The sequence below is a fragment of the Culex pipiens genome, chromosome 2 (genome assembly GCF_016801865.2).
Source record: "Culex pipiens pallens isolate TS chromosome 2, TS_CPP_V2, whole genome shotgun sequence".
Taxonomy (NCBI): Eukaryota; Metazoa; Arthropoda; class Insecta; order Diptera; family Culicidae; genus Culex; species Culex pipiens.
In genome coordinates, this window is record NC_068938.1 from 63,850,959 (window position 1) to 63,878,940 (window position 27,982).

The 27,982-nt window shown below is 38.9% G+C and overlaps 6 protein-coding genes across 7 annotated transcripts; 2 read left to right on the plus strand and 4 right to left on the minus strand.

Annotated features, from left to right (window-relative positions):
• The first annotated feature begins 57 nt into the window (after positions 1-57).
• Positions 58-12,221, plus strand: LOC120420803 (uncharacterized). Of its 2 annotated transcripts, XM_039583922.2 has the most exons (4): positions 78-326; positions 414-478; positions 11,746-11,968; positions 12,041-12,221. In XM_039583922.2, exons 1-4 carry the CDS (start codon positions 267-269, stop codon positions 12,200-12,202), a joined length of 510 nt encoding a protein of 169 aa, XP_039439856.1. In that variant the 5' UTR covers positions 78-266; the 3' UTR covers positions 12,203-12,221. The 2 variants fall into 2 exon arrangements, with proteins under 2 accessions (XP_039439857.1, XP_039439856.1); XM_039583923.2 differs by lacking the exon at positions 414-478 and having other exon boundaries at positions 58-242.
• LOC120420798 (leukotriene A-4 hydrolase) lies at positions 12,198-16,022 on the minus strand. Its single transcript, XM_039583916.2, has 6 exons — positions 15,871-16,022; positions 14,334-14,392; positions 14,138-14,253; positions 13,757-14,083; positions 13,546-13,697; positions 12,198-13,487 (listed from the first exon to the last, which is right to left on the minus strand). The coding sequence occupies exons 2-6, from the start codon at positions 14,374-14,376 to the stop codon at positions 12,275-12,277; spliced, it is 1,851 nt and encodes a 616-aa protein (XP_039439850.1). The 5' UTR covers positions 14,377-14,392; positions 15,871-16,022; the 3' UTR covers positions 12,198-12,274.
• A 177-nt stretch (positions 16,023-16,199) lies between these two features.
• On the plus strand, positions 16,200-17,158 carry LOC120420831 (39S ribosomal protein L13, mitochondrial). The gene is made up of 4 exons (XM_039583952.2): positions 16,200-16,217; positions 16,289-16,423; positions 16,499-16,622; positions 16,686-17,158. Exons 2-4 carry the CDS (start codon positions 16,400-16,402, stop codon positions 17,072-17,074), a joined length of 537 nt encoding a protein of 178 aa, XP_039439886.1. The 5' UTR covers positions 16,200-16,217; positions 16,289-16,399; the 3' UTR covers positions 17,075-17,158.
• On the minus strand, positions 17,119-20,443 carry LOC120420832 (selenoprotein H-like). Its single transcript, XM_052708378.1, has 2 exons — positions 20,194-20,443; positions 17,119-20,130 (listed from the first exon to the last, which is right to left on the minus strand). Exons 1-2 carry the CDS (start codon positions 20,233-20,235, stop codon positions 19,759-19,761), a joined length of 414 nt encoding a protein of 137 aa, XP_052564338.1. The 5' UTR covers positions 20,236-20,443; the 3' UTR covers positions 17,119-19,758.
• A 1,453-nt stretch (positions 20,444-21,896) lies between these two features.
• Positions 21,897-23,945, minus strand: LOC120420829 (uncharacterized). The gene is made up of 3 exons (XM_039583951.2): positions 22,689-23,945; positions 22,473-22,630; positions 21,897-22,085 (listed from the first exon to the last, which is right to left on the minus strand). Exons 1-3 carry the CDS (start codon positions 23,141-23,143, stop codon positions 22,039-22,041), a joined length of 660 nt encoding a protein of 219 aa, XP_039439885.1. The 5' UTR covers positions 23,144-23,945; the 3' UTR covers positions 21,897-22,038.
• Positions 23,946-24,079: 134 nt separating this feature from the next.
• Positions 24,080-27,978, minus strand: LOC120420826 (X-ray repair cross-complementing protein 5). The gene is made up of 4 exons (XM_039583948.2): positions 27,818-27,978; positions 27,514-27,630; positions 25,355-26,480; positions 24,080-25,292 (listed from the first exon to the last, which is right to left on the minus strand). Exons 1-4 carry the CDS (start codon positions 27,830-27,832, stop codon positions 24,379-24,381), a joined length of 2,172 nt encoding a protein of 723 aa, XP_039439882.1. The 5' UTR covers positions 27,833-27,978; the 3' UTR covers positions 24,080-24,378.
• Between the last annotated feature and the right edge of the window lie 4 nt (positions 27,979-27,982).

Genomic DNA, 27,982 nt, shown 5'->3' on the forward strand with positions numbered 1-27,982 from the left:
GTAAACACTCACCCACCTCACGCTTTCTTCTTATCGCCACACTTTCAAGACCAGAGTACGATACGCGCCCCAAGAATCGGTAGCGCGTTATCGCGACAAGAGATCACAATAACAGGGAAGGTAATTAAAAAGTGATTCTTCGATGCGCGAATACTCGTGCTCGTGAAACTATCCGGCTAGTACTTGGTCACCGTTGGGCGCGATATGGTGCGGCGTCGTCACTGTTTCAAAACTAGCGTATCGTAAGTTAATCCCTCTTTGCAAACATGGTCAGTGGGGTAGGGTTTATTATATCGCCGGCGGGGATCTTGAAGATTATATCACTGGTGAGTTGTTGAAGAATGGGTGGCATTCTAGGAAGGCATTGAGTGAAGTGTTTTCTGCTTTTTTTTTTTTGAATTGCAAAAATCTAGCTGTGCATGATCATAGGAGGATTGATATTCGTTACACTCGGAGATTGCAATGAATCACAGTTTTGGTAAGTAATTTAAAGCCGTTCTACGCATAATTGTCCCATGTCAGTTTTGGACGAATTTGATTTTATGACATTTTTAAGTTTAGTTTGATGTGTACTTCAAGAAAAACACATTGACATATAATCTGGTACTTTGTTCGCAAACTCATTAAAAACAACATCAAGTCTGTTTGTCCCATCGTGAAACTTCTACGCATAATTGTCCCACCAAGTTTTTTCTAACACGGAATCATCAGTTGTACTAAGCATTATGTCTTGTTTACCAGTTGTTTAGCAAGATAATCACAAATAATGGTGATAAATTGCTAACTGGGGCAATTAGGGACACATAGGGCGAATAGGAACCCACGGGACAATTATGCGTAGAAACACAGAAATCGATCGAAAAATTTTAATCGCGTTTTTCTCAGTTCCACTTTTTTGAACATGGGACAATTATGCGTAGAACGGCAGTTAAGTGCTCTAAAAACTGCTGTCCCTATTCAGACTGTAGTCCCGATTCACCCCAGATTACGGTACTTTTCTGTACCAAAAATAACAGAATCGAATAGTAAGCATTTTCAAAACAAATGCTGAAAAGTTCTACTTTGCAGCACTGAAAAGGATGCTGAAAAGTTGAACTTTTCGCCATTTCTATGGAAAAGTTATACTTTTTAACATTTTTTTTGATTTAAACGATTCAATGACTCAATGCAAAGAATTAAAATGGACTTGTAAAAATTATTTCAAAAAAAATAAACTAAAAACGAGAAAATTCTTGAAAACTATAGTTCTTGGCGGTCTCTATGTCAAGATTTCTACTCAAACCTAACGTTCGAATAATTGAATGGCACCCAAGCCTCCAATCAAGGATTTTTGTGAAAACTGCTCTTAATTTTACGAAATTGCGTTTATTTCTGCCAAAATTCTGATATTTGGAGAACATACTTTGCAAATAATTTTCTACATTATGATTGTTTTCAGTTTTTAAAAATAATTTATTTACCCATTGTTCGTGTTACAGACTAACATAATCTGCTCATAATGTTCAAAATTTAATGTTCATTCCACCTATGCTCTCTTATTAGATTAAATCGATAAAGTCGATACATGTTAAAGTTTAATCGGGCAAGAGGATTTGTTTTTTTTTTTTGACATAGGACTATGTCTTTACTTACTATATTGGGGGGCCAGTTCAGAAATTCGATCCAAAGCGTCACTTTTAAGCGTTAAAAAGGGGACATTTTGAACGCTTATATCTTTTTTCCCTGTGAATCAATCCAGATGGTTGGACCACCAATCGAAAGAGGAAGACTTCAGCTATTGTTTAACTAAATAGATAGTCTGACTAAACATAGTTAAAGCACTTAAAACATGCAATCAAAATGAGTAATTTTTCAGTACAAATCGGACAGATGACCAATCAGAGCGAGCGTATGCATTCGAGACCGCGCCCCTTTTGTGCCGTTCTCCGGCTGTGCCGCTATTTAAGCAGAAAATTTCGCAAAAGCAAGTCACTTTGGAACGAGCACTCGAACTGTGCACGTCGGGCCGGCGCGGAGCAGCAGCAGCAGCGGCCAATAGAAGAAGAGGACCAGCAACCAGAAGGAAGAACCACCGGCAGCAGAAGGAGGAAATTCAAGCGAAGCGGACGGCGTGGAAGTCGCTATGATGCGGCGGTTCTCATGAAAAATGGCCAATTCGACAGTGGTGGCCAAAACCAGGAGTGGCCGATGCCCTCAAAGAAGGTTCCCCCGGGGCCTGGGGGGACATTTACAGAAACATACGAGTTGTGGTAATATGGGTATCAAAATTCATGGTTTTTGATACTGAACATAATAATGGCCATTTTGACAGTAGTGGCCACAACCTGGAGTGGCCGGTGCCCTCAAAGAAGGTTCTCCCGGGGCCTGGGGGGACATTTACAGAAACATACGAGTTGTGGCAATCAGGGTTGATAAAAAGACACACAAGAATTTTCTATGTGTACTATGATTAGGTTCTGCACACGACAAAATTGTGAGCAGTGTACGTGCTTATGTTAAGCACGCAGTGCTTATAATTTCCCGTGCCTATCTGGTTTAAATACATTTTAAATAATCCCACTATATTTTATAATCAACGAACTTCATTGGCTTTGGTCCTAGTTTAATCTAATGTGATTATTTGTTAAAAAATCGGTAAAATGGCTCTGAACAAAATAAAACCAAAACTTTTTTCAAGGATTGGTTTAGTTCATAGACTAAATTAAATTAAATTGGTAATCGACCTTCCAATTGTCGGAACCCGAAAATTACGTGAGCGCTCTGTCCCGAATTAGATGGTCTGGAGTGATAGGACCATAACCCATCGTCTAGCGCATCCCCGCGCCATCATCGTCAGCCCGCTGGTCTTACCTTCAAAGAAGGGTTACCTATTAGGATCACCAGGTGCTGGAACTGCCTAACAGCCAAGGAGGGGAGCGTAGACGCCTGCCCGTCGGAACCAGTAACGTCCCAGAACAAGCAGCCGAGAGAACAAAGCCATATACGGAGGTCGACAAAGGACGCTGCTTCCGGCAACCGAAGACTGGATTACAACAACCAGCAACAAGCAACTTTTACCAGCAACGCACTTCTACCGGGTGTTTTCCCCATTTTTTTAAGTTGATATTTTGAAAAAGGTTCTTCAATTTTCTGTCTGTAAATTTTCAATTGCTAAAAGAAAAAAGAACTTTTCTGAGTTTCACCAAGAAAGATAATAAATATTTGACAAACCTTTGAATATCACTTGGAAAAGTCCCTTTGAAAATAAGCACACGTGCAGTAATGTGCTTATAATGTGACGTGCTAACCCGAAATGTAAGCACGTGAAAATAAACAAGTGACGTGCATCACCATAGACACTGAAAAATATGCGTGTTTGGTGACAACTAGATGCACACCTCCTTTGATTTAAGCTCGACACCGTGCATATCAATCAACCCTGGTGGCAATATGGGTATCAAAATTCATGGTTTTTGATACTGAACATAATAATGGCCATTTTGACAGTAGTGGCCACAACCTGGAGTGGCCGGTGCCCTCAAAGAAGGTTCCCCCGGGGCCTGGGGGGACATTTACAGAAACATACGAGTTGTGGCAATATGGGTATCAAAATTCATGGTTTTTTATACTGAACATAATAATGGCCATTTCGACAGTAGTGGCCACAACCTGGAGTGGCCGGTGCCCTCAAAGAAGGTTCCCCCGGGGCCTGGGGGGACATTTACAGAAACATACGAGTTGTGGCAATATGGGTATCAAAATTCATGGTTTTTTATACTGAACATAATAATGGCCATTTCGACAGTAGTGGCCACACCCTGGAGTGGCCGGTGCCCTCAAAGAAGGTTCCCCCGGGGCCTGGGGGGACATTTACAGAAACATACGAGTTTGTGGCAATATGGGTATCAAAATTCATGGTTTTTTATACTGAACATAATAATGGCCATTTCGACAGTAGTGGCCACAACCTGGAGTGGCCAGTGCCCTCATAGAAGGTTCACCTTGGGAGAACATTTATGACAATTTTGCCGACAAATCTATGAAACAAAATAAAATAATCTTATTTCAGATTTCACTAGCAATCCAAAAACACATTCAAATTGTTTGGTCCTATGTCTTTCGGTTATGTCTCTGACATACCATCTTGAACTTTTTTTTTTTTTAAATATTGCAGGTTATTTTCTATATTTTGGTTAAATTTTCCAAGTTAAGCAATTTGAAATGCTCAAATTTATATCGGGTAATACTTTGATTTAAGATCAGGTACAACCAGAGCCGTACCTAGGGTCTACGGCGCCCTTGGCGAAGCATCAATTTGGCGCCCCTCCAAGGTTTTTATCATTTTGATATGTTTACTTAAATTTTCAGCGATTGCTTCAAAGATTTTTAATAATATAATGGTAATTGATTGAATAAATATAACAGCTAAAAAATCCAACCACAATTTAATTCTTTGAAGAATATTCAAATTAATGTTTTATTATTTTTAAACCATTTCAATCGATTTATATCTTTCCAATACAGATAGGTTGTAACGAAAAGGTGCTTTAGGATTAATGTTGACTGAAAATAGCAGAGTGTTGTTTTATCACTTTAAACAGAATTTGATCTGACCTAGCTTAAATTTCATTGTATCAGCATTTTCCTGCATTCCTGAAAAAATAGTTTAACTGATTAGAAAATGGACTCCTTTTCAAACTTTTTTTTGGATGGATTCCTTTTGAAACTATTTTTTTTTTTCAATTTATTTTTGAAAACAATATTTCTCTTCTCTGTGACTGTGTTTTTTGATTGATATAAAATTCCTAAAATTTGTTTTTTGAAAATTCATAGCTTCAAACAAAGGCAATTAGTTTTTACCTTTTTAACACATTGAAATTTTTTGTGTTTATTTTTCGACATCTAAAGTTTCTTAAAATTTTGTATAAAAACCATTACACTCAAATAGAGGGTGACGAGCGGGAATTCCCGGGAAATCGACCATTTTTGGACCTCTCGATTCCCGGGAAATTTGGTCGAAGCAAAATTATAAAAACAAATAAAAAAAAAAATTTGAAAATTCGAAATTGTTCAGAACATTGGGTGTTCAATGTAAGATGTTCAAGTTCGAATGAACCAATGCTTCTCTTATCTTCTAATTCAGAAAGTGTAAATTTTAACTTATTAAAAATTCCAATAACTATAATTGGGAAAACTTAAAATAATGTGGACCCCAAAATTAACCTTAAAGCATACTTAGCAGTTAGCCACAAGAAGAAAGTCTAATTTTTTTTATATTTTTGTTTATTATTTCTAAGAGTATAATTTTCATATCCTCTTTCAAGCATAGCAATTCTTATAATCCATTTTTTTTATTCTTATTATTTTAATTTCGCTGTATCAAGGTAATTTCCTTTTTTGATGTCATGGAGTAATTTTGTGTTTCGCTTAAACCTCAATATTAAATTATATCTTAGAAAAAAAAACTCTGGAAATCTTTGTAAAGTCCGCCAAATGTGAACATTCGGGTTTTCCGGATCACTATTTCTTCAATGCATATTTACAGTTTTAAAAAAGAAAAAAAAATATTAAAATTGTTGTTTTGAGTCGCTATTTATTATATTGTAAAAATCCCGATACTGGGAAATTATATATTAGCTATTTTGTTATTTCACAAAAATCTAATAACAAGTTCATACAACAAGTTGTATTGCAGATTCAGAAAAAAATCAAGAAGTAGATCATAGTTCCCAAAAATAATGAGGCTACTAATTAACGTTTCATTAAATAAGCATGAATAAATCGTAACTGAATTCATTGAAAAGAAACACATTTATAACTTTTCTTTATACATTACTGGCACTATTGGCATAGTTATAAACACTACCAGGTCCCGGGAATTCCCGGGAAATTTCCAAATTCAACTCTCGATTCCCGGGAAATTGAAAATCTCGAGAATAGTCACCCTCTACACACAAAGCTTTTAGAACCGTTTGTGTAAATGTGAAAATTTAGGCGAAATTACACTGGATAGCCCAACACATGGAATCCATGAAATAAAAAAAAATGCATGTGAAAGATAAGCAACTTTATCCATTCCATTAAAACATAACAAAACAAAAATTTTCAAGGAAAATGTTACTAACATTCTTCAAAATAATTGACCCTAGAAGCAAAATTAAGTGGAACTTTGTGTTTTCCCAAAAAATATTGCTGTTTTTGGAGTTGGAATTTTGCTTTGGTTTAAATTCTAATGGGTCCGCGATAATGGTGTTTCTGCAAATCAAAATTATAAAAGAAATTGTATAATATTTTACTTTTACGATTTAAAAGTTGGTGGGCATGCCAATCTATGCAACTTTGTCGAAGACACCCAAATTTTACTTTTTCACTCTTGCTACAAGCAATTGAATACAAGCAGCAGAATATAATATATTTAGAGCAATTTATGTGCTCTTAAAAAACCAACATTTTTATGTTGGAAAAAAAATATTTAGCTAGAAATTTAACAAAAGTCAAAGCATTTTTTGTGTTAGAAATATTCAATTTAAACACTTCAGTATTTCGAAAACGTAGGCCAATCTCAACGCACAAGTTTGCATTTAAAACGATAAAAATATCTCAAATGCCATTTTCTTTAAACTTGAAATATCTTATTCTTTTTATTTCAGATTTTCAATAGAAATGTGTAAATTTCAATTAAATAGCTGTTTATATAAAAAAAATACTTCCAAGCATAAAAAAGCTTGATGGTTTCTGATGCTGGAAAAAATGGTGAAATTTAAATTGAATTTTATATACTGTAGTTGAAATATAAAATCTCTTGCTATTTCAAAGAATTGTTATAAAACCCTGAAATTTTTGCCACCTGAGCGCCCCCTTTGATAAATGAGTTGAGAGAATTTAATTATAAATTTAATTCTGGTACAATTATTGAAATAGTTGATTTTGGCGCCCCAAGTGTTATAAGTAATATTTGTAATATTCCGACCAAGATTATCGAGTTATTTTGTAGTCCTACTTTAAAATTTGGCGCCCCTTTTGTTCTGAATACCTTTCTAGGATTTTATAATAACATGACAAATTTATACAATCATCGTTTTCGGCGCCCCCCAAGGACTGGCGCCCTTGGCGGTCGCCAACTGCGCCAACCCCTAGGTACGGCGCTGGGTACAACATTGCGTCTTGCGTTGCGTCTTTTAATCACAAAAATGTTGGTACCCAAACATGTATAGGTCAACGAAGAAATTTTGAAGTTATCGCAGTTTTAGTGAAAAAGTTGATATTATCACTTTTTTGAGCGCGGTGCGTCTAAAAACACGGATTTTATTTTCAAAAAATCATATCTCAGAATCCTGTTATTGAACTTTTTTCCCATTTTTCCTTGTGTTATGTAATATTTAGGCTTAGTGATTTTTCACGCTCGAAAATTGCAAATTTCACGGACACCTCAATTTCAAAACACCAAATTTCACGCAAATTTCGCGGAACTTGAAAAATGTTAAAATAACTCTGAAAATCCTATGTTTAAACCACAGAAACTACTTTTTATGCTTCATTATGTATTATTATGTAAAAAATTCTTCCAATTTTCAAAAAAAAAATCTTCTTGGTTATTGGATGGGCTCTAAATTTATTTTGAAACAAAATGTAGAGCACGCGTATTCTCATTTACTGAACTGCTCTTTTAATATTTGACTAACAAAGCTCAAATGTTTTCGCTAATTTGCTTCTGTTATATCATTTTACATTTTATTGAATTTCATATCATAGCTAGATTTGTCCAGTCAAAATGAGTAAAATAAATTGAATTTTCTGAGTCATTTAGCCCATAAAACATATTTTTTAAGGGTTTTAGCTCATTTTTCAAAAAATAAATTTATAAACATTTTGCAAAAATAATGTAATTTTTAACAAAATCGAAATTTATATTCTAAATGAGAAGAGAAAACAAAAAAGTAGAATTTTTTAACTTTCACGGCAATCCACCCAAATAAACAAATATTGTTAAAATTTAACAGGCCCAAAAAAAATTTGTTATATTTTTAAAATATGATTCCAAAGATAAAAAATACTCTTAATTTTATTTTGAATAAAACAAAGCTTGATTCTTTTAATTTATTTCAAAACTTTGCATTTCAAATAAAATAGCACTAAAATTTTTAATACATCGAATGAAAATATTACTAAATATTGATAGTTTTTGAAAAACTCAAAAATCTCATTTCTTCAAATGGTTCATATAAACTTGACACACATATATAATCAAGCTTTTTAATTGAAAACTAATAAAATTTCTTTTCTTTTTGGAGAAATATTTATTAGTTGTTAGGCTGGTACAAATTTTACTAAAAGTTTTTGTCCCTCCTCCCTCCCCCTCCCTTCGAAGATGGCCCGAAAAATCAGGGGACAAAAAATATTATTTCGAAAAACTTAAAAATTTCAATGGATCAGCTGAAATAAATTTAAAATTCATTCCCCTGCGTTTTTCATTCCATTTTTAGAATGTTTGGGATCATTTTAAGAATGTTTGGGATCATTTTAAGAATGTTTGGGTTGATTTAAAAACCTTTCGAATTTTTGATAATTTTCGATGTTTGTTATCGCAAAATGTTTTTTTTTCTGCTAAAATTTTTATTTTCGTCAAATCTTACATTTTTTGAAAACTAATGATTGCAAAACTACTGAACTAGTCTAAAATGCATTTTAAAACACTTTTTTGCAATTCCGTCGTGAAACTACTTACTTTTCCTGTCATTCTTGAACGACGAAATAGCCTACTTTTCTGTACCAAAAATAACAGAATCGAATAGCAACACTTTTCAAAATAAATGCTGAAAAGTTCTACTTTTCAGCACTGAAATGGGTGCTGAAAAGTTGAACTTTTCAGCACTTATTTCGAAAAGTAACTCTTTTCAACATTTTTTTGATTTAAACGATTTATTGACAAAATACATGAAAATTAGACTTAAAATTTCACTCAATTGGTGTTTTTCGGATTTGCAAAAAATGTTGTATGGAACTCGTTGCAAAACTTGATTTTTTCAGCACTCTTCGTATTTATCCAACTCGGTGAACCTCGTTGGATAAATGTTCGACTCGTGCTGAAAAAATCCTCTTTTTGCAACTTGTTGCATAAACTACTATTTCAATGCAAAAGTTGAAACTATGGCTTGTTATTTCAATATTTATATTTTTTATTTTTTTGCCTTTCACGCTGTCTACGAAACCGAATTTCACGTCGTCTACGAAACCGTAAAAAATCATTAACCCCATATTAGTAATTAAACCAGGATGTTCACTCGCTTAATTCTACAGTAGTTCATACCATAATTTTTATTCCTTTTTGAGTTTGATAAGTTATTTTATGAAAAATTGTTACATTTTCACACAAACATAAAATTTCACGGGATTTCGCGGACAATGCCAAATTTCGCGGATTTCACGCTGTCCGCGAAATCGCGAAATTTCACTAACCCTGGTAATATTGTCCGAGGAATCCGATAAAAATATTTGCAGACATATTTAGGCTCTTTGGTTCAGACGCCGTCAAAACGGCATTTTAAAGTTTGATACGAGCTTTTCATAGGTTAGGATGAATTTTTGAAACTTCTTTCTTTTTTTCTTTAGGCCAACCTATCACCTTTCATTTGCGTCTAAGACAGCTAAAATCCGTTGAAATGGCGGGGAGTTATGATTTTTTGAAAAAAAAAGTGTTTTTTTAAACAAAAGTCGACGAAAACGGCAATTTTTCGGACCACTCGAACACGGCATAGGTCACCCTAATTGCACAATAAAATTGCTAATTGCCTAACAAAAAATATGGATTTAATTATTTCGGCCAGGGAACCTCCAGAAAATTGTTGATCCCGATCCGAGCACTTTAGTTTTTTTTATTTCATGCTGTTTTCGTGGGGAATTGCTGCATATAAAAATAGACAGAAGTTTTTAAATCATGCCATCTTTTAACGGTTCTTTCAAAAGACCGGAGTTTCAAAAAGAACCGCGGCTCTTTTTTGTAAGCCATAGAGCTTTAGGACGTTTCGCGTACGCACACTAGCGCACCATTTGGTTTTGCTGCCTGAAGAAATTTAACCTCACTTTATTGTCGTGTACGTACACGCAATACATACGCACGTAGATTACTCTATGGTTCGTTCGCTTTTTTAGTGAACCTGGTCTTTGAGCGGCTCGCTCATTCAACCTCTAATCTTGAGGTCACCAATTAAAACGAATTGAAAAAATAAAGAAAATTGTACCACAATTTTTTTTTACTGAAATTTACGCTGAAATTATACATTGTTTGAAAACTAATGATTGCAAACCAACTGAACTAGTGTAAAATGCATTTTAAAACACTCTTTTCATTAATTTTTTTAGGCTATGGCTTGTTATTAGAATTTTATATTTTTTAAATTATTGTAAAAACAAAAAAAATCTGTAAAATTTAAAAAAAAATCTGAAGCTGAAGCTGTATATTTAAAAATTAAATTTAAATCCAAAAAAATAAGAAAATTTAAAAATTATCTATAAAAGTAACATTAAATAAACCATAAATATAAAAATCAGAGATCTAGGGCTTAAAAACTAATTATAAAACATGCGTACTCGATTATTTAAAGTTCTCATCATAATTCGACGGTAACATTTCAAAAGGCATCATGTACTTTTTGACTTTTTCTGGGTTATTGCATATTCTGAAAGAACTCCTAATAAGCTACCTCTCCACCAAAAATGAGCAAAAGTTACTTCTGTAAAGTCTGTTTAATAATGATTTTAAACAAAGTAACATAAACAAAATCTCTGCCATCAGTAGTCCCTGTTTATATAGCCCTGTCAACCTGTCAAACAAAAGACTACATGAACCTCGTGACGCATCATGAAAAAAGCATCATGTACATTCGGCGAAGAAAAACGAATCATAACAAAGCGTCCCCCTCAATGACAGCAGGGTGATATAGACGTTGGTGATTTTAAAAGAAGTTATGTTTGTTTTTCTCAAATAAAATTACGGAAATAATGTTTTATTGAATTTGGATGATCAAGTATCAATAAATATATAAATAGGCGTTGGTGATTTTAAAAGAAGTTATGTTTGTTTTTCTCAAATAAAATTACGGAAATTATGTTTTATTGAATTTGGATGATCAAGTATCAATAAAAGCAACGTTTTTCATCGTTTGTTATCATTAGAACATCTTATTTTGCTTTTATATTAAAATGGGAATTGAAAATGGATGCTTAACATTCAAATGCGTTTTTCTCAAAAAGGATGGTGTGTACATGATGCTTTTTGAAATGTTGGCATCGAATTCCTCTTTCTCTAAAAAACTGTTTTTTTTAAATTTGGAATTTTACTATTCTAGAATTTCACAATTTTTTAGTTAAAGAATTTTAGATTTTATTCCTCGGAAATTTCAAATTTGTGTTTTGTTTTTATTTTCGTATTTTTGATTATGAGATATTTAAAACTTTTAATTCTTTCACTCAAAAATCCACAGCTCGAGCACCGTCACATGCGCTCACACCAATTGTGGTTTAATCACACCATAAGTTCTTAGTTTTAATTTTTAACAAGTTCAGTACTTTCGAGAACCCTTGAAAATAGGCAAAAATTTACTTAGGAGCTCTCCCCATTCAAGCCTACGAAAGCCTAGATCTGAGTAGAAATCTTGCTATAGAGACCGCCAAGAACTGTGTTGATTGAAGAGCGACTGTTTTTGGTCTACAGTTAAAAGATTTTAAAAGTAAGAATTTACGCAACCTGTTTCCTTCCCTTCCTTCCAGGGCCATCGCCTACGTCACCACGACGACCTCGAGTGCCGCGCTCGCGTTCCTTTCGTACGCTCTGTACGCGCTCGACCTGATTAAATCGACAACCGCCCTCAAAGTGCAGCACATCGCCGAGATAACGGTGGCGTACGTAATATTCCTGCTGCTCATGATAGTCTCCATCGTGATGATGACCCAGTGCACGGGCAAGAAGGTCCCCATTGACCACATTCCGGAGGTGAGTTTCGCTTCAATGTTGGCGTTTTATTTTTCAGGGCAGTGATATCTGATCTTGTTACCAAATTTGCAGCCCCTTACGATATCCGGCGCGATACTGTTGGCGATCGGTGGGACGCTTCTGTTTCTGGACTGGCGCTCGAAGGAGCGCGTCGACGACATCCAGATGAACATTCCGCGGTCACCGGGACAGCGCACCAATCCGCACCTCTCGCGAAAGTCGATTCTCGTTTAAAGCGTGTACGATTTTATATTCTCAGAGAAGAAATAACAGCTTGGTACAAAAAAAAACAAATCAACTTTTCACTCACTTGCACGCGGCGTCGATGCCCAAGTCCTTGGACACGGTGTAGGCACACACGGACATCATCTCGTCCTTAACTTTGTTGTAGTTCTCCACCGCGATGGGTTTGGCTTCGGGCCAGCAGGCGAGCTCCTTGTAGATTGGACGGACAAACTTCATGCGGAAGTTGCTGTTCAGGAAGGCCAGGATTTCGTCCATCTTGTCCATCATGCGGGCTCGGATGTAAAGGCGCACGAAGCGGAACCGGATTTCGGCGTTCTTGGTGGCGTGAATGTGGTACGTTTGATCCAGCAGGGCGATCTTCTCCGGGGTGAGGTCCTTGATCTGCTTTTTCTCCAGGAGTTGGGCCAGGAATTCGATGATTTGAATGGAAGTCAGCGATTCGGATAGAGTTGGGGACGACTTGATGGTGTCGAGGTCGTTGTCAGCCCACAGGCTGGCGTGTTTCTGGCAAGAATCTAGCAACGAGCGGTCATAGGTGGGGATTACCGGTGGCAAACCTTCGCCGAACAGCCAGAGATCCCAGTCGATGCGCTCGAGAAACACTTCGTTCTTTGGATCCTGACGGAACCAATCGTACAGCTCCTTCTTGAAGTCGTTCGTCAGCACCGACTGGAACTTGAACTTGTTCAGGTAGGCACGGAAGAATGGTTCAAACTTTTCCGGTCCTCCGAGCAAATCCTCCAGATAGCGCAGGAATGTCGATCCCTTGATGTAGGGAACCGTTGAAAATGCATCGTCCGGGCTGCACTCGGACAGGTCCACCACAAGCTTGGTAAGCTCCGGCGTCGAGGCAAGTTGGGTCTTGATGCAATCGGTCAGCTCGCTGAGGCCGTGCAGTGCGTGAAAGTCCCGCGAGGCGTTCCCCGAAAGTCGACCAACGATCTTACCCTCGACAAACACGGTGAAGCCTTCGTTGAGCCAAAAGTGTTCAAAGTTTCGGTTCGTAACCAAGTTCCCCGTCCAGCTGTGGGCAATTTCATGTGCTACGACCGTCGCCAGCGATTTGTCTCCGGCCAGCAGGGTGGGCGTGACGAAGGTCAGGCAGGGATTCTCCATTCCGCCGAAGGGGAAGCTTGGTGGCATCACCAGCAGATCGTACCGACCCCAGACGTACGGACCGCAAATCTCCTCCGCCTTGGCGAGGAAGTCCGCCGTTTGGGAAAATTCCTCTGCCGACTCGTCGATTTGCTCCTGCTCGGCCCAAACGCTTGAACTGTAACAACAAATTAAAATTATTAAACTATTCTTGATGATCATTCGAACTCACTTACATCGGTCCAATTTTTCTCTCGACAAGCGCTCCAACAACGATGGCCAGCAAATAGCTAGGGATCGGAGTCTTCTGCTCAAAGTAGGAAACACCAGCTTCGGATCGTTTCCTAACGGCACTCATCAGTCCGGTCACGCCGACAGGGTGGCGCAGCTGAAACAAAGTCAGAACTTAGAATAACCAGGCACCAAACCAACAACATTGAAACTAACTGTTGCATTGTACGTAAACTTGACCGCCGGCGTGTCCTGGCACGGGACGATCGACCTCGCGTGAATCGCCTGACACTGGCTAAACAGGTACGGATGCTGCTTGCCACAGGTCTGGGCCGCCGTCAGCCACTGCAGGGCGCTCGCCTTCGGGTCCGTTTCGTACTCAATCACCACGACAAACTCGCCGGACGTCTTCGTCGGCAGATAGACGGTCAGCTTGGAACCGATGTTGTCCACGTGGCCACCGACGTCCCAGTTGAGCGGAATCTCCCCCGCAGAACCCTTGATGGCCATAGACGCGATGCTGAGCTCGCTGGCGTCCAGGAACTGAAAAATTGTACCGTTAGAAATATCGACGCAATTGAAAGTGAACCTCCTCACAATTTCCTCAACATCATCCTTCAGCGTCTTGAAGTACAGCGTGGCCGAACCCGAAATCGTAGTTTTCTCGAAGTTGACCGTCCAGTCCAGGTCCACGTGACGAATGATGAGCTCGTCTGTGGAATGCGTAACAAACAACCAAGTTAGCAACCGATTAACGTAAAGGAGCTATTTCAGCAGGCTTGTGAACACTTACGGGCGTTCGAGTACGAACTGGGATCAATCGGGCTTAAACGCATCGTGGTGCAGCTTCTCCTACAGAGAGTAAAAAGATACTTGTGTTAACTAATCGCAGGAGGATGGCGAACTGAATGAATGGTTGGGGTGGACGGTTACAACCGCATACTTTCGTTAACCGCGGAGCAGATAACGAGCGCGTATCAAACAATTAAAGGGGCGATATTGGCCCGGGGCTCCCCTATCATTGAGTGATTGAGTTTTAATCTGTTTGTCTTATCACTGTGTGCAGTGAGAGAATTATTTGTATGAAAAAATATCTTAGACTCTAAGAGTAGAACAAAAAAAAAATACTGGAATAAATAAATTGAAGAGTGAAAAATCAAAGTACCTAACATTTTTTATGAGGAAACGCTTCCGTTTCGTAAGCGGTAGATCAGCGTTCAAATCCCGGCTCGGACCAACACAACTGGTGCGGTACTGTACATAGAAATTGCAAAAAAATCAAAATATTTTTATTCCAGCCCAAACATGCTAAATATGATTATCAGTGCAGAAAAATGCGTTTAGGATGATTTTTAGTTGATTTGACTTCTATTTTCATTAAAATTTAGAAGTTCTTTGAAAAAAGAAAAAAAAAAGAAAAGAAACCTAAGAGTCTGAAGGCTTGAACCTCTTTTTACTTCAAGGACTTTTTCACTCATTGATTCGCCTTTTGCATTGCGAGTTCAAAAACAAAATTCTCGTCTTACGGATGAGGTTGACTGGTACTAACCCTACACCACCGACTCCGACAAAAACACCCAAAAAAGTTTGGTTTATTGGACCATACAAAAACCCCAGATATTTTTAAGGTCAGATTTTGCATATTTGTGGTTTTAGAAACGTTTTGTTGCTCAAATTTTATGAAAAAATAAAAATAAAACACAAAAAAAATGTTTAAGAATATTTGATATTTGAAAAATTTTAAATCGAAATTCGGATTATCAAGTCTGGACTGTAATTATTATTGATACACATCGGATTCGTTAATTCAAATATCGCTCTTCGAATGTCCGATTATTTTAGACTTTTTCAAACCAAAAAATGCGCCATGGGTTTCCTATGAACATAGAACCAGTTAAAAAAGTAAGCGAAGATTGAAACCAAACTGATACAGACATGTTAACCCCGATTATTCGACAATTTCCGAGCATGTAGTTTCAAGCTTTTTTTTCAGATTCGCTAATTCGAACGCAGGTCCATTCGAATCAGCAAATTTGCTCTGTAGTCTTTTCATCCTGGTTGTCCAAAATTATGGTTTTCAAGGAGACTCACAAGTTTACTTATTAACTTTATTTTTATTTTTGCCGTCCAGAGTCCAGGGACATGTCATAAACTTTGAAAAATATTTCGACTGCATAGCCAAATATTAAAAAAAAATATTGGGGATAATTATACCCCACATCACGGTAACTGCAATTAAGTGGGCAGCAAGTGATGCAAAATTGGTTAAAAATTTGCAACCCAAAATGATGTCATTAAATCGATAGTTAGGAGTTTTTTTCAACACATACCACAAATTCAAATTCTAATCAACACTTTCAAGCACTAAATGGAACAAAAAGCAAGCTAATTACTGCTAAAAATGCACAAAACTGGGAAAATGGCTTCGCCGATTCACATCCAACCTCGAAGCCACTCACGAAAACAATGACTGAGCTGAAGCAAGTCAAACAAGTGTGCCGGTTTGCTCCCACCCCACCCAACACCCAACCCCCTCGCACGATATGACAATCGTTTCAAACCGTTTCAAATCTTCGTGCTTGTGAAATAAACGACCAAGTAGACAGCGAGACCAAAACATCAAAAGCAAATTTTGACAGCAGCTGCTGTCAACAACAAAAACACGCGACCGGTCGCGAGAATCGACTTCTTGGCGAGATGGACCAACCGCGGTCTTAGCCTGTCAGCCCAAAGGAAAAAAAAAAAAAAAGAATCGACTTCTTGTTTTGATTTTCACGATCGATCCGGATTCGATTGTAGCAATTTTCGCCGTTCTTTTACTTAAAAATTGTAATAAACGGAAATCTGTAACTTTGAAGGATGTCCGTAACTCAACGTGTTCAGGTAAGATTACTGCGAAACAATCCAACGCCAATAAACTTTACATGGATGTGATTACATAAACATTCCCACTTCCAGCAATGGGCCACCTTTGCGCGGGCATGGCACATCTACGACTGTGCCTGGCAGAATCCGTTCGAGTCGGCCTCGCTGATCCGGAAGCACCTGATGGGGCTGCACAAGCCGATCTACCACCCGATGAGTAAGTTGAGTTCAATCTTCAGCCGGAATAGAGACGTATCCTAAATCGCATTCCTCCCCGTAGATGACTGCGGAGACCATGTGGTGGTCATCAACACTGCCGAGATTGCCCTGCCTGGTGACGAGTGGAAGAAGCGCGCCTACTTTCACCACACGGGTTATGCCGGTGGAGCTAGCTGGACGTTGGCCTGGGAGCTGCACGAGAAGGATCCCACCATGATCATGAAGAAAGCCGTCTACCGGTCAATGCACGGTAACCTTCAACGGCGCTACACAATGCAGCGGTTGCACCTCTTCAAGGACGACAATGTCCCCAAGGAAATCCTGGAAAATGTATCGAACCAGATCCGCCAACCAAGGCGCGTCCCGAAACGGTTAGACCAACTGGACCCGGAGCTGGTCAAGAACTTCCCCAAGATCATGGACTATCCCAAGGACTACGTGCTGCGGTAAGCAGGTCAGTGCGTTCTCTGTTTGTGCAAATGAAACTAGCTGCGTATTAGAACATGGAACATCCTGAGTTTATTAGAACACAAATCGGTTAGACAGTCCAGTTGAATTCAGCTCCGAAACTCCCTTCACCACTGAGGTAGTCTGCAAACTTCCGATTCAAGGTCCCTCGCGGGTTTGCCTCGATATCTTCATACAGCAAAGCTTCAACAGGGTGTACCCCATTTGGCATAATGGACATTTGGCATAACGGGTTTTCAAGATGGACGTTTGGCATAATGGACGTTTGGCATAATTGGTCCAAGACATCAGGGACGTTTGGCATAATGGACATTTGGCATAATGGACGTTTGGCATAATTCGTTCAAAACCCATCAAGGACGTTTGGCATAATGGACGTTTGGCATAATTTTTGCTAGCTTTTTTTTGTTCAATAAGTATTTATTTTTTTTAAAGAATAATAATTTATAGGTTTTTTTTTCTTTTTTCTAAGCAGATAACTTAACTTTAAAAATGATTTTTGTTTTCAAGAAATCTAGTATCTTTGTCATTTTCTCCCAATAGATGTAATTTTTTTTTCCTTTTTTTTCTTAATAAATCTTTAAAATGCAATTTTTCATAAATATAAAATGCATTTTTTTCATAAATATATAATATTGAGATTTGTCTTCATTTGAAATATTTTGCAGCTAATTTTTTGTATTCAATTATTCCTTCTTTTATTTTAAATTCAACCTAACAAAGTGATGTAAGTTTTGCCAGTCTTTGAAATTTAGCAATAAAAAATTTATACTGTTTACCCTTTCCCCTTCTTTTTCAAATTCAACCTAAAGAATGTATGTACATTTTGCTCTTATTTAACGAAATGCATTTAAATTTTTTAAAGCAATTTGCTCTTCTTTTATTTTAAAGCTAAAGTAAAGTAAAATCTCTCAAAAAATGTGCAGTTTGTTTTTTTTTTCAAAATTTTGCAATCATTGTTTTTATGCAATTTTTTCTTCTTTAATATTCATCCTTAATAAGGGATGTACATTTTTTCTTTTTTAAAATATTTGACAAATGAGTTATGAAATTTTCCCTTCTTTTATTTTAAATTCAACTTTTAGAAGGGAAAATCTCTAAAAACAATACTTTTCGAATATTTGACAATAAACTTCGATTATGAATTTTTTTATAAAATTTATATTTATTTATATAAAATTCAACTTATGGAAGGAAAAGTAAATTTAAAGATTCACATTTTGACACTCTTAAAATGTTTGACTATCGCAATATTTTTATGTTTTTCACCTACCTCTCTTAAAAATAACATTTAATCAGCATTTTTTTTAGGCAGTTGTCCCTTCTTTAAGATAAGTATTGAATAAATAAAAGAAGGGAAAATTCCATAAACAACTTTATTGCAAAAATTAAACCAACAGAGAAAAAATGTGCAGAAATTATATAAATGTTTAAAGACAACATCTATAAGAGAATTTCCCTTCTTCAAGTTAAATATAAAAAATTATGGGAAAATTGAATAAAAAAACTTAATTGCAAAATATTTAAAGAAAAGCAACATCGACATCCATTCACCCAAAATACAGGATCGAGAGTATAATTCCATCAAAATTTATAGAGAGCTCAATGCTAAACTCGATAGAATAATGGTACCAACTCACACCTGCAAAACAATTAATTTAATTAATTAATTGAAACAGTAAATCTGCAACAAGAGTCATACATCGAAATCTGACTACTCTTGTGTCACCAAGCTGCTGTGGCCAAGGCAGTTTAGTCATTGAGTTAGTCTATTATTAGTCTCTGGTTCAGTTCCCGTAGAGAACACTTTTCGTTTTGAAGGATGAACTTTTTCTTGAAAATGGACTCGAGGGCATAATTCTCTCGGTCATGTAGAACTGTGTTCTCTGTGTCAGTGAATCTTTCCGCTAGTCTCGTGTCGGATGAGTGCTGCCCAGTTCTGGGGTTTCTTTAGATTAAATTCGAAAAAGAAGGGAAAAATGTGAATTTATTTAGAAATTTCCTTCTTCAAGTAAAATTTTAATCAAAAGAAGGGAAAATTCCATTATAAAAGCTCAATTGTCGAAGATTTGAAGAGGTTTTTCTCATCATGAATTTCATATAAAAGAAGGGAAAATTTCATTTAAAAAATTACTCCTAATTATATTGAAAGGGGGAAAATTTTAAGCTAACAAGAGATATGTTAATTATTTAATAAAAATATCAAAATTTCATTGAAAAGATTTATTGTGAATTATTCAAAATGGAAAGAATTTACTATTGGGAAAATATATAGAGATACCTAATTTTTTATAGAAAAAAATGATAATCTCTTAAAGTAATATAAAAAAGGTAAAAAATATACATTTTCATTCGTGAAAATGACAAATAATTAACAAAAAAATAAGCTAGTAATAATCATGCCAAACGTCAATTATGCCAAACGTCCTTGATGTTTTTTGAACGAATTATGCCAAACGTCCATTATGCCAAATGTCCATTATGCCAAATGTCCCTGATGTCTTGGACCAATTATGCCAATCGTCCATTATGCCAAACGTCCATCTTGAAAACCCGTTATGCCAAATGTCCATTATGCCAAATGGAGTACACCCCTTCAACAGCAATCAAAAGCCCTTCGCAGCCCAATTCAACCTACACACTATCTCAAAACAAACAAATCACTCCTACTTCAACGCCTTCAACACATCCGCCAAGATGGCCTCAGCCTCGGGGAACTTGTCCTTCCGCGGCGGACCCTTTGGCAGTCCGGACCAGACGAGCACCTTCTCCGACTCGCCCGCCTTGGCCACGGATATCTCGAAAGCCCCACGGCGGGGCTTTCCGTCCTCGTTCAGCACCAGGTTGAACGACTGTTTCGGCGCAAGGGCACCCAGTTCCGAGTGGATCTGGGCCGCCTTGCGCTTGAACACGGATCATGACTTGCAGTGTTCGATGAAGATGGTTGCCCCTGCTTCCTCCGTGGCAGCCACTGGTTCCGGTTGTTCCTCCTTCGGAGGGGGGCTGGCTTTCTTGGCGACCTTTTTGGCCGGGGCAGCCTGCCAGAATTAATTTCAGTTAAAATTCAGTAAACATTTCAGAATTTGTTGTTAGAATCTTACCTCCGAGGTCTTTGCAGCAGCACGTTTACGGCGTGGTGCCATGGCACGTTTTTCTGTTAATTACGTCTTAAATTTGAATCCGAACGCGATTATTTGCGACGCACTTATCAGATCGAGAGCAGATTAACGAATGTTTCGAAATTTCCAGGCAACATCGGTCTAATTATGCTCAAATTTGGCGGGATGCTGGGGTGTTCGCAATAATCGGGCCATTTTACTTCAAGGACATCTTTTTGAAGAGACATTCTGACACACAAACACACACGTGTGATTTTGGAAGTTGGCGTAGAACTACGTTTGACTGACAAATATTTATCCGCAAATGACAAAAATAAATATCAAGATTTTTTTTGTAAAGATCCTATAAACATATGAAACACAATAAACGCAACCCCCGGTGGTTGGTCACTTTTTCGTTTGACACTTTTTTAGGTTGTACCCCGTTGGTTGATCCAATTTAAACTAAAAAGTGACGAACAGTCACTTTTTACACGGCGCTCACGTACACTATCAAAACAAACAAACACAGATTGAGTGTAGTGTATGCAGTTGGCAAGAAATTTCTGTTAAATTAACTATACACCGCAGTAAATCCAATTTAGAAGAAGTGAATTAAACTGGAAAATCCTCGGTCCAGACTAGATTTCCGAAGGCTTTATTATCAAAAGATCAATAATTATTTTCCGAAGTTTGATTATCCAAAGGTTTGACATAAATTGCAATAGGCTGAAATTGAGCATATCTTTAAGTCACCTTCATATTATTTAGTGAGAACATGTTACCAGTTTTTTTTTCGAAGCAGGCCAAGCCGAGGAACAACCCTGGAAGGAGCATTACTGACTACGTCTGTAGTCTAGTCTGTTTAGTCTGTAGTACTGTTCGATCATTCTTGATTAGGATAGTAAAGCTCTGTTTCCCTTCGAGTGTCCTATTTTCTTACCTCCACGTTGGCTTGGTTTCGTCATCATGATGACCGATGTGAACCAGCTGGTGGCTTGTGGAAACGGCTCGTAAACCTTTGACCAGCGATGATCAGAGTGAATACGTCTAAAAGAAAGGGACGCGCCTGTTGGAAAGGGAAGTAATTTGTGATTGTAGATGGTATTTGCTCTACAGCATTGCCTTGGCGTTCTCGATTTCGAGATTCCTAGTCACCTAGTGTCCGAAGGTTTGATTGTTGAAGCAATTGCAAAGCAATTGTCCGGGGCCAACATTTACTTCCCTGTCCGACGGAAGGCGTGATCATACAAACTCGTCTCAAAATTTGCCACCGGGACCTTCTGGGATCAAACCCAGGCCGACTACACCACGGTCCCGGCAACTTACATCAAACCCAAAACAATCAATGTACTGCCCCCGGAACGAGTTAAAATAACCGGTAAAGGTGTGAATGCCTGGCACGAACACTCAAAGTGTGTTCTAGCGTGTTGCTCGTACTGACTCAGAGCATGGGTTTGATGTAGGTGTAAGGGCACTGCGTGATCATCTGGAAACTGGTGCATAAGATTGGTCAGGTTTTTCGAAACATTTACTCAGGATAATGTTTATTCAACACATACACTCACATCTTAAACACATTTAATCGCTTTAATGTCTTAAAAATGTTTTGCGGATACATTTTGAAGAAACTTAAAAATATTATTTTTGTTGTAACCAAGCTGTAAATATTTATTGCTATTATCATTAAATCTCACTCCATGAAGTGGAAGGAACATCTGACCATATGGATTGATTTATTTGTCTATTTGTAATAGTAAATAAAAATATTCTAACACCTTTTTACAATTGTATATTTGATAAAATATACAAGTTCATTTACTGTTGATGAAGCAATTCCAGGGATGCTCAGTGTATCGTCATCTGGGTCAGTCCTCCAGGTGTTAGCAGTCCGCCTAAAGCAAGCAAAAGATAATCATTTGATTTAAATTTAAACAAAAATCTAAACAAAAACATTGTGCCAGGTGTGGGCTTTCGCTATCTCGAGTGCAGTTCCAATTGAACTCCGGCGACTTTCCCAGGTGTGCTGCTATCTCTGCTATCGTGCGCAAATCTTGTTTGATTGCGGATTTGCCCAGACAGCGAGCGGCAGCAGGACAATAGCGCGCGATCTTGTCGTGCTGTCACATGCAAAAGCCATACACATTGATTTCCAGCGAGATAGATAACAGAAAATCCGCCTTGACACGGATGAGTCACGCGATATCGATCTGTTCTAACCAGTTGGCATTACTGCTGCCGAGATAAGTACGATATCCGGTTATGGTGAAACTTTTACTCACCTTGCAGTGGGTTGCCGTTGTCGGAGATGATGGCCACGTAAGCCGACAGGCCACCGATGACTAATAATAGGAAGCATATAACCAGTAAAAGAACCTTTTCCCGGCTGGTGTAATGTCGGCACTTGCAGGACCAGGTCCAATACTGTTCACGAACGACGCTGCAATTGTTCAGTGTAAATTATTTGAACACGTTTTGACATTTGAACCTGTACTCACGGTGGCGGTTGCGTTTGTTTGGGATATGCTTGGATAGTGGAGTTTGGCGTTCCGCCATCAGTCGTGTAAGCGTGATTCGCGTATCCTCCTTGGACGGGAGCTGGATGGTGATAACCGCCGAACTGACCGTGGTCTATAACGTAGACTGGTCGCGATGGGCTAGGGTTCTGGAGTTGCACAACCAGTTGATGAGCTGGAACATTTGACCGATTGTGTTCGGACCACTTTTCCGACGCAACAGGGCTTTGGTAGGGAGTGGCGTACGTGGATGTTACCTCCTTTTCTGAAGCTTCCGAAAAATGCGAGTACGTTGGAGAGTTTTGTACATCGCGGACTTTCCTGGCCGGACGCTCTGGTGGATCATCTTGCGGCTCGGGAACCCGTGCTTCTTCGGAACTGGCTGCAGGTTGATTTACTGTGAGGTTTAACGAAAGTCGTTCCCGCAGGTATTGCATCACGCGAGCTGGATATAGAGTTTCTGAGCGTTATTTGTTCAACGTGGAACACACTGCGGAATTTGACCGTTCAGCAGACACTTTGGGATTATCCACATTCTTCGAGATAAGATTATATTATATTTCGCACATCACGTTCAGGAGGTAATGAAATTAATTAGTCGGCACACTGATCTTTGTAATCCAGTCTAAAAACTCCCACAAATAACTTGAATGTTAAAAAAAAACACACTTTTTTACGTTTAGCCAATTCCACAAAGCATTATTCTTTTCTTCTTTTCAATCGACCTGCGCCAATTTTTTCCCACTGAACTGATTGAAAGTGCCGCTTCAACTGGCTTCCTGAAGCGTCGTCCTATCACCAGCCGTACAGGACTACAAACCGTTTGCTATCACCTGTTATCTCTCTGCGCTGGTCTTGTTTTATTGTGTGTGATTTTTTTTGTGTTCTTCGCTCTAGCAAATTCGAAACGCGTCTTGTTTTTGGGCAAATGTTGTATCAGTAGAACAGAAAAAAATGAAGTCGCGTGACGTTATTTTTGTGCGCATCGGAGATACGCTTCGAGCAAGTCACGTACGTGCTGGAGCACGCTTGGAAAGAGAGTTTTGTTGATAGTGGTTATTATCAGTTCGACAAATTCAATTATTAATTTCCTGCTATAAAGATTCTAGAGCCGATTAGGCTTGCCATATGTGGTTTACTGTGTGTTATCAAATAGAATTATGTTTTAACACTGCTGCAGTGTAAGCTGCGAACCTTTAATTAGATCAATCTGTCTAATTTTGTCACAAGTTATTCGCTTGTCATCGCTTGATTCTAGTTTTAATTAGATTTTAGTGTTTGCTTTATCAATTCTTAGATGTAACCTGTACCGAGATCGAATTTGGGTTCGGACTTAAATGCTTCAATATCATCAGGAAAAATAAACGCATATCTGAGCGATATCATGTAAAATAAAATATTTTTTTACTTTAAGAATTCTTTATTTCAATAAGCTGGATACATCCGAAAGCTTTCAACTCTGTGATTTGAATACTGATAACAAAAAGTGGAAACAAGCGTACAACGCGCTGAATTCCATTTAACTCAAGTGCATTATCTCTTAAAATACACACCATTCAAACCGCAAAAAGTAAACAGCCGTTGTTGGTAGCAGAGTGCTTCTTTTCAGTGAATCGAAACGATACCCATCAACAGCTAGTGGAACAGACCAACCCCTTTTTCTCGCTGTCGGTTACATGTTGGCAAACAGGTCGTCCGCATCCACGTAATCGGCATTATCTTCCGCAGCCCCGACCTTACTCGTGACGCCAACGTCGTAAAACTCCTCCACCTCGTTCGCCGTTATCGTGCTCATTTCACTTTCCGCCGCACCGATGAGGCCGAACCGTTCCTGCACGACAACTCGCTGCCAAAATTCCTGCTTGTTGCGCGACAGTAGGCTCTTCTTGAACTCGCCGATCCACTCGTTGAACCGGTACGGACCGAGCAGCTTCGCTTCCTCGCGGAATATCATGATGGCCATGGCGACTTTTTCGTACTGCGTGGTCATGGACTTGAACACCAAGTCCGAGATGACGTTCTGTATTTGGGTGCAGACGGTGGCGAACTTTTCACCGCGCTTCAGCAGTAGGGCAAAGTCTTCCGCGGGGGTAACGGTGCCCACCTCAACCACGGTCCTGTGATCGTCCAGCTCTTCGTCGGCGGAGCCTTCGTTCGGTTGTGAGCTACTGCCCGTCGCATCGCCATCCGGTTGGACGTTGATCTTGGCCGTTTTTTGAAGCCACTTGAGCCGAGCGTTTACCTTCAATTCCTTTAGCGGGAACAATTTCTTGATGTCCTCTAGGGCTTCCTTGGATCGCTCTCGTATCTTGGGTGGGACGTCAACCAGCTGTCGCAGCTCTTCGTCCATCGCCGGAAGTGGTGCTTTCGGGTGGATTGCACGGTGGGCCACCGTACGGTACATGTGCTGATGGATTGGATTGAGGGTTTTGTGGAGAGCGAACGCCTCCTTCGAACCCGTTTCGTCGTCCAGTCCGTCCATCAGGTCCATGGCATCGATCAACTTTTCAACGGCTTCGTACTGCGCGTCGGTTGGCTTGTGTCTGTTGGACAACAAAGGTGGGAACTTTAGCAGGGCCACTTCCTCTGAAAAAAAAAAAATAGTTATATATTTTAAACCGAAAAAACACAACTTCCAACCGTCTCACCTTGGAAAACCAGCTCCAACATCGTCAGGCAGGGAAACCGTCTGCGGAATGTGGGAAAAAGTGCTTGAATCTTTGGCTTGGTATCCCGTCGGTATACTTTGGTAGCGATCATCACCACATCCAGCTCGAGCATGGCCTTGATCAACGCAGTTAGCTTCGCTTCGGACGCAGCACAATCCTTCTTGGCCACGACCACGTGCGTGCCGGTGCCGCACAGATATTCCTCGAGTATGTTACCAGCCGCCGTGAATCCCAAACAGGAAAGACACTGCTCGCCGGATTTGTAATCAAAGTCCATCTGGCTGTCGTACGGAACTACGGTACTGCCGTACATGTAGCCCTTGATGAGGTTTTCGAAGTCGGGCTCGTACAGCTTGTCGTTTTTGAAGTGGTCCGTTTTCAACTTGACGACCGCGTTCGGATCGACACATTCAGTCTTGAACGAGCTCAGCCCTTTCTCTTCAGATATCAGTACATACGTTGAAGTGCTGATTTGCAGCTTTGACCCGATAGTCAGCATACAGTTCCACGGCATTGATCGAGTTACCTTTCGCTCGAAGTGGACCAGCAGCAGTTCCGCCGAGTCAATGTTGCAGAGAGCGCCGTTCGACTTGAACACGATATCCGCCAGTAATTTCTCATTTTTACGTTGTTCCTTACTTCTATTTCCGCGCTGGCTAAATATTCCAAGCGCGTCGAACCCTACACCATCCTCCTCTTGCTCGTCCGACCCGGCCGCCTGGTGTTCGACATTGTCGTTGATTATGTTCAGCTCGCAGGGCATGTTGGTAAGTTTATCAACAAACGAATCAAGCTCACCGGCTTCCAGTTCAACCACGCCGGAAAGCTTCGATATCAGAATGATCTTGAGGGTGGCGAATTTCTTGGCCTGAGCGCCAACCTTCAAAAAGTTTGTCGCCACCAGCAGGGCGTCGAACCAGTTGGCGTTCACTTTTGACGGTTGGATGCGGCTCTCCAAAATCCGTAGCATCTTCCAGTTTGAGGGTCCCAGCTCGAACGCCTCGGCAATGTGCTCGTACCCGCCGCATTCGACATTCAGCTGGTTGCTCGTATCATCTGTACCCATCAGCACCAACCCCACTTCGTCGTGTGGCTTGCTGAATATCTGGAAGAAAAATTGAAGGAATCATAGCTTTAAAAAGGTTTTGGGTACATATGTTTTTTTTAAATTGTTAAACTAATTCTTGAAACATAACAAACAATATTCACTGCAAAAAAACTATTTTTATATTTAAATTTTATTTCACACATTACACAAAGTGCTGGAAATTTTACAGCGGCTGTAGGGACACTTCGCATATACGCCCTTGCTCCCATCACGTCACTAAGGTTATGGAGCGACGAGGAAACTTCATTAGAGAAGCAGGCAATTCATGAGTTCATACTTGAAAATCCGATTGGGAGAGTTAAGATTTTCTGGCAGGTATCCTCCAAATAAATATGTAGTATACTGAAAATATGTTACACTTTTTATTCAAGTGCCCAAACACTTGAATGATTGAATAAAGTCACATCGTAGATCTAATTGGTTTTTGTTTCAACATAAATCCAAAACACAATCAAATGCAAGTGTTTGGGCGGTTGACTTTTTGGTATTTTTTAACATGTTATTTTAATTCGGGTGGCTCAAGCTTTTCAAGTGTTTTGCTCATGAATTTGTCACACCGTCTTGAACTATTCAAAGTGATGAGCAAAACACTTGTAAATGATCTTAAGATCTACCCAAAACAGGCACTATTCAAAGTCAACGTGATTATCCACATGAATTTAGTGTGTTTCACTGATTGATTTTTGCGCGACTTTCATCGAAGGCTAGAAGCGAAGCAAGAACTAATAGCACAAAAAACTCTCCCGTCTTCAACTGGCCGGCCGGCGCAGTGGTAGCGTGCACGACTAGCAAGCGAGAACCTGTAAATCGCTTGTACGTACTTTTATTTTTTAACACCATTTAAAATTCAAGTGTTTGGCTATTGACATTATTTCATGGCCAATCACCGAAATTTCAAGTGTTTTGCGATTGATATTTGAGTGCTCTGTACAGCAGGGCCAGATCATGTGTAGAACACTTCGTTGAGCTGTGTAAGTTTTGCTCAGTGTAGTTAACAAACCTAAAATATTGACTAAATAGTGCTACAAACCTTCCGTTGGACGATTTTTGTAACACATCCTTTGGCCCTTTCGAAGAACGTCAGATCATTCTTGCCACTTTTGACCAAGGTGTCCTTTCCAACGTCCAAAATCAGCATACAGGCTTCCTGAAAGAACAAAAGTAATAGATTTGTTTTGACGTTTTAGAAGTATTTTTTCGAGAAAATTCAAAATCAACTGATTAATTTTGAAGTAGTCCTACGTCATGGTTCAATGACGTCTCCAAGCAAATCGCGCCGATTTTTGTGTGTTCTTGTTTGAATTTGAAACATTACAAATTTAAGTTGTTCTCACCTTTGTACGCGCCATATTTTTAATGTAAATCAATCAGATTATGAGGTGTTTTTATAATTCACGAATATCGAATTGATTTGTTCTCGATTTCACGACTTTACACGAATGAGTTCGCCAATGCTGTCTTGTTTTGATTTTATACAAAAACCGCTCTACACACTAAAC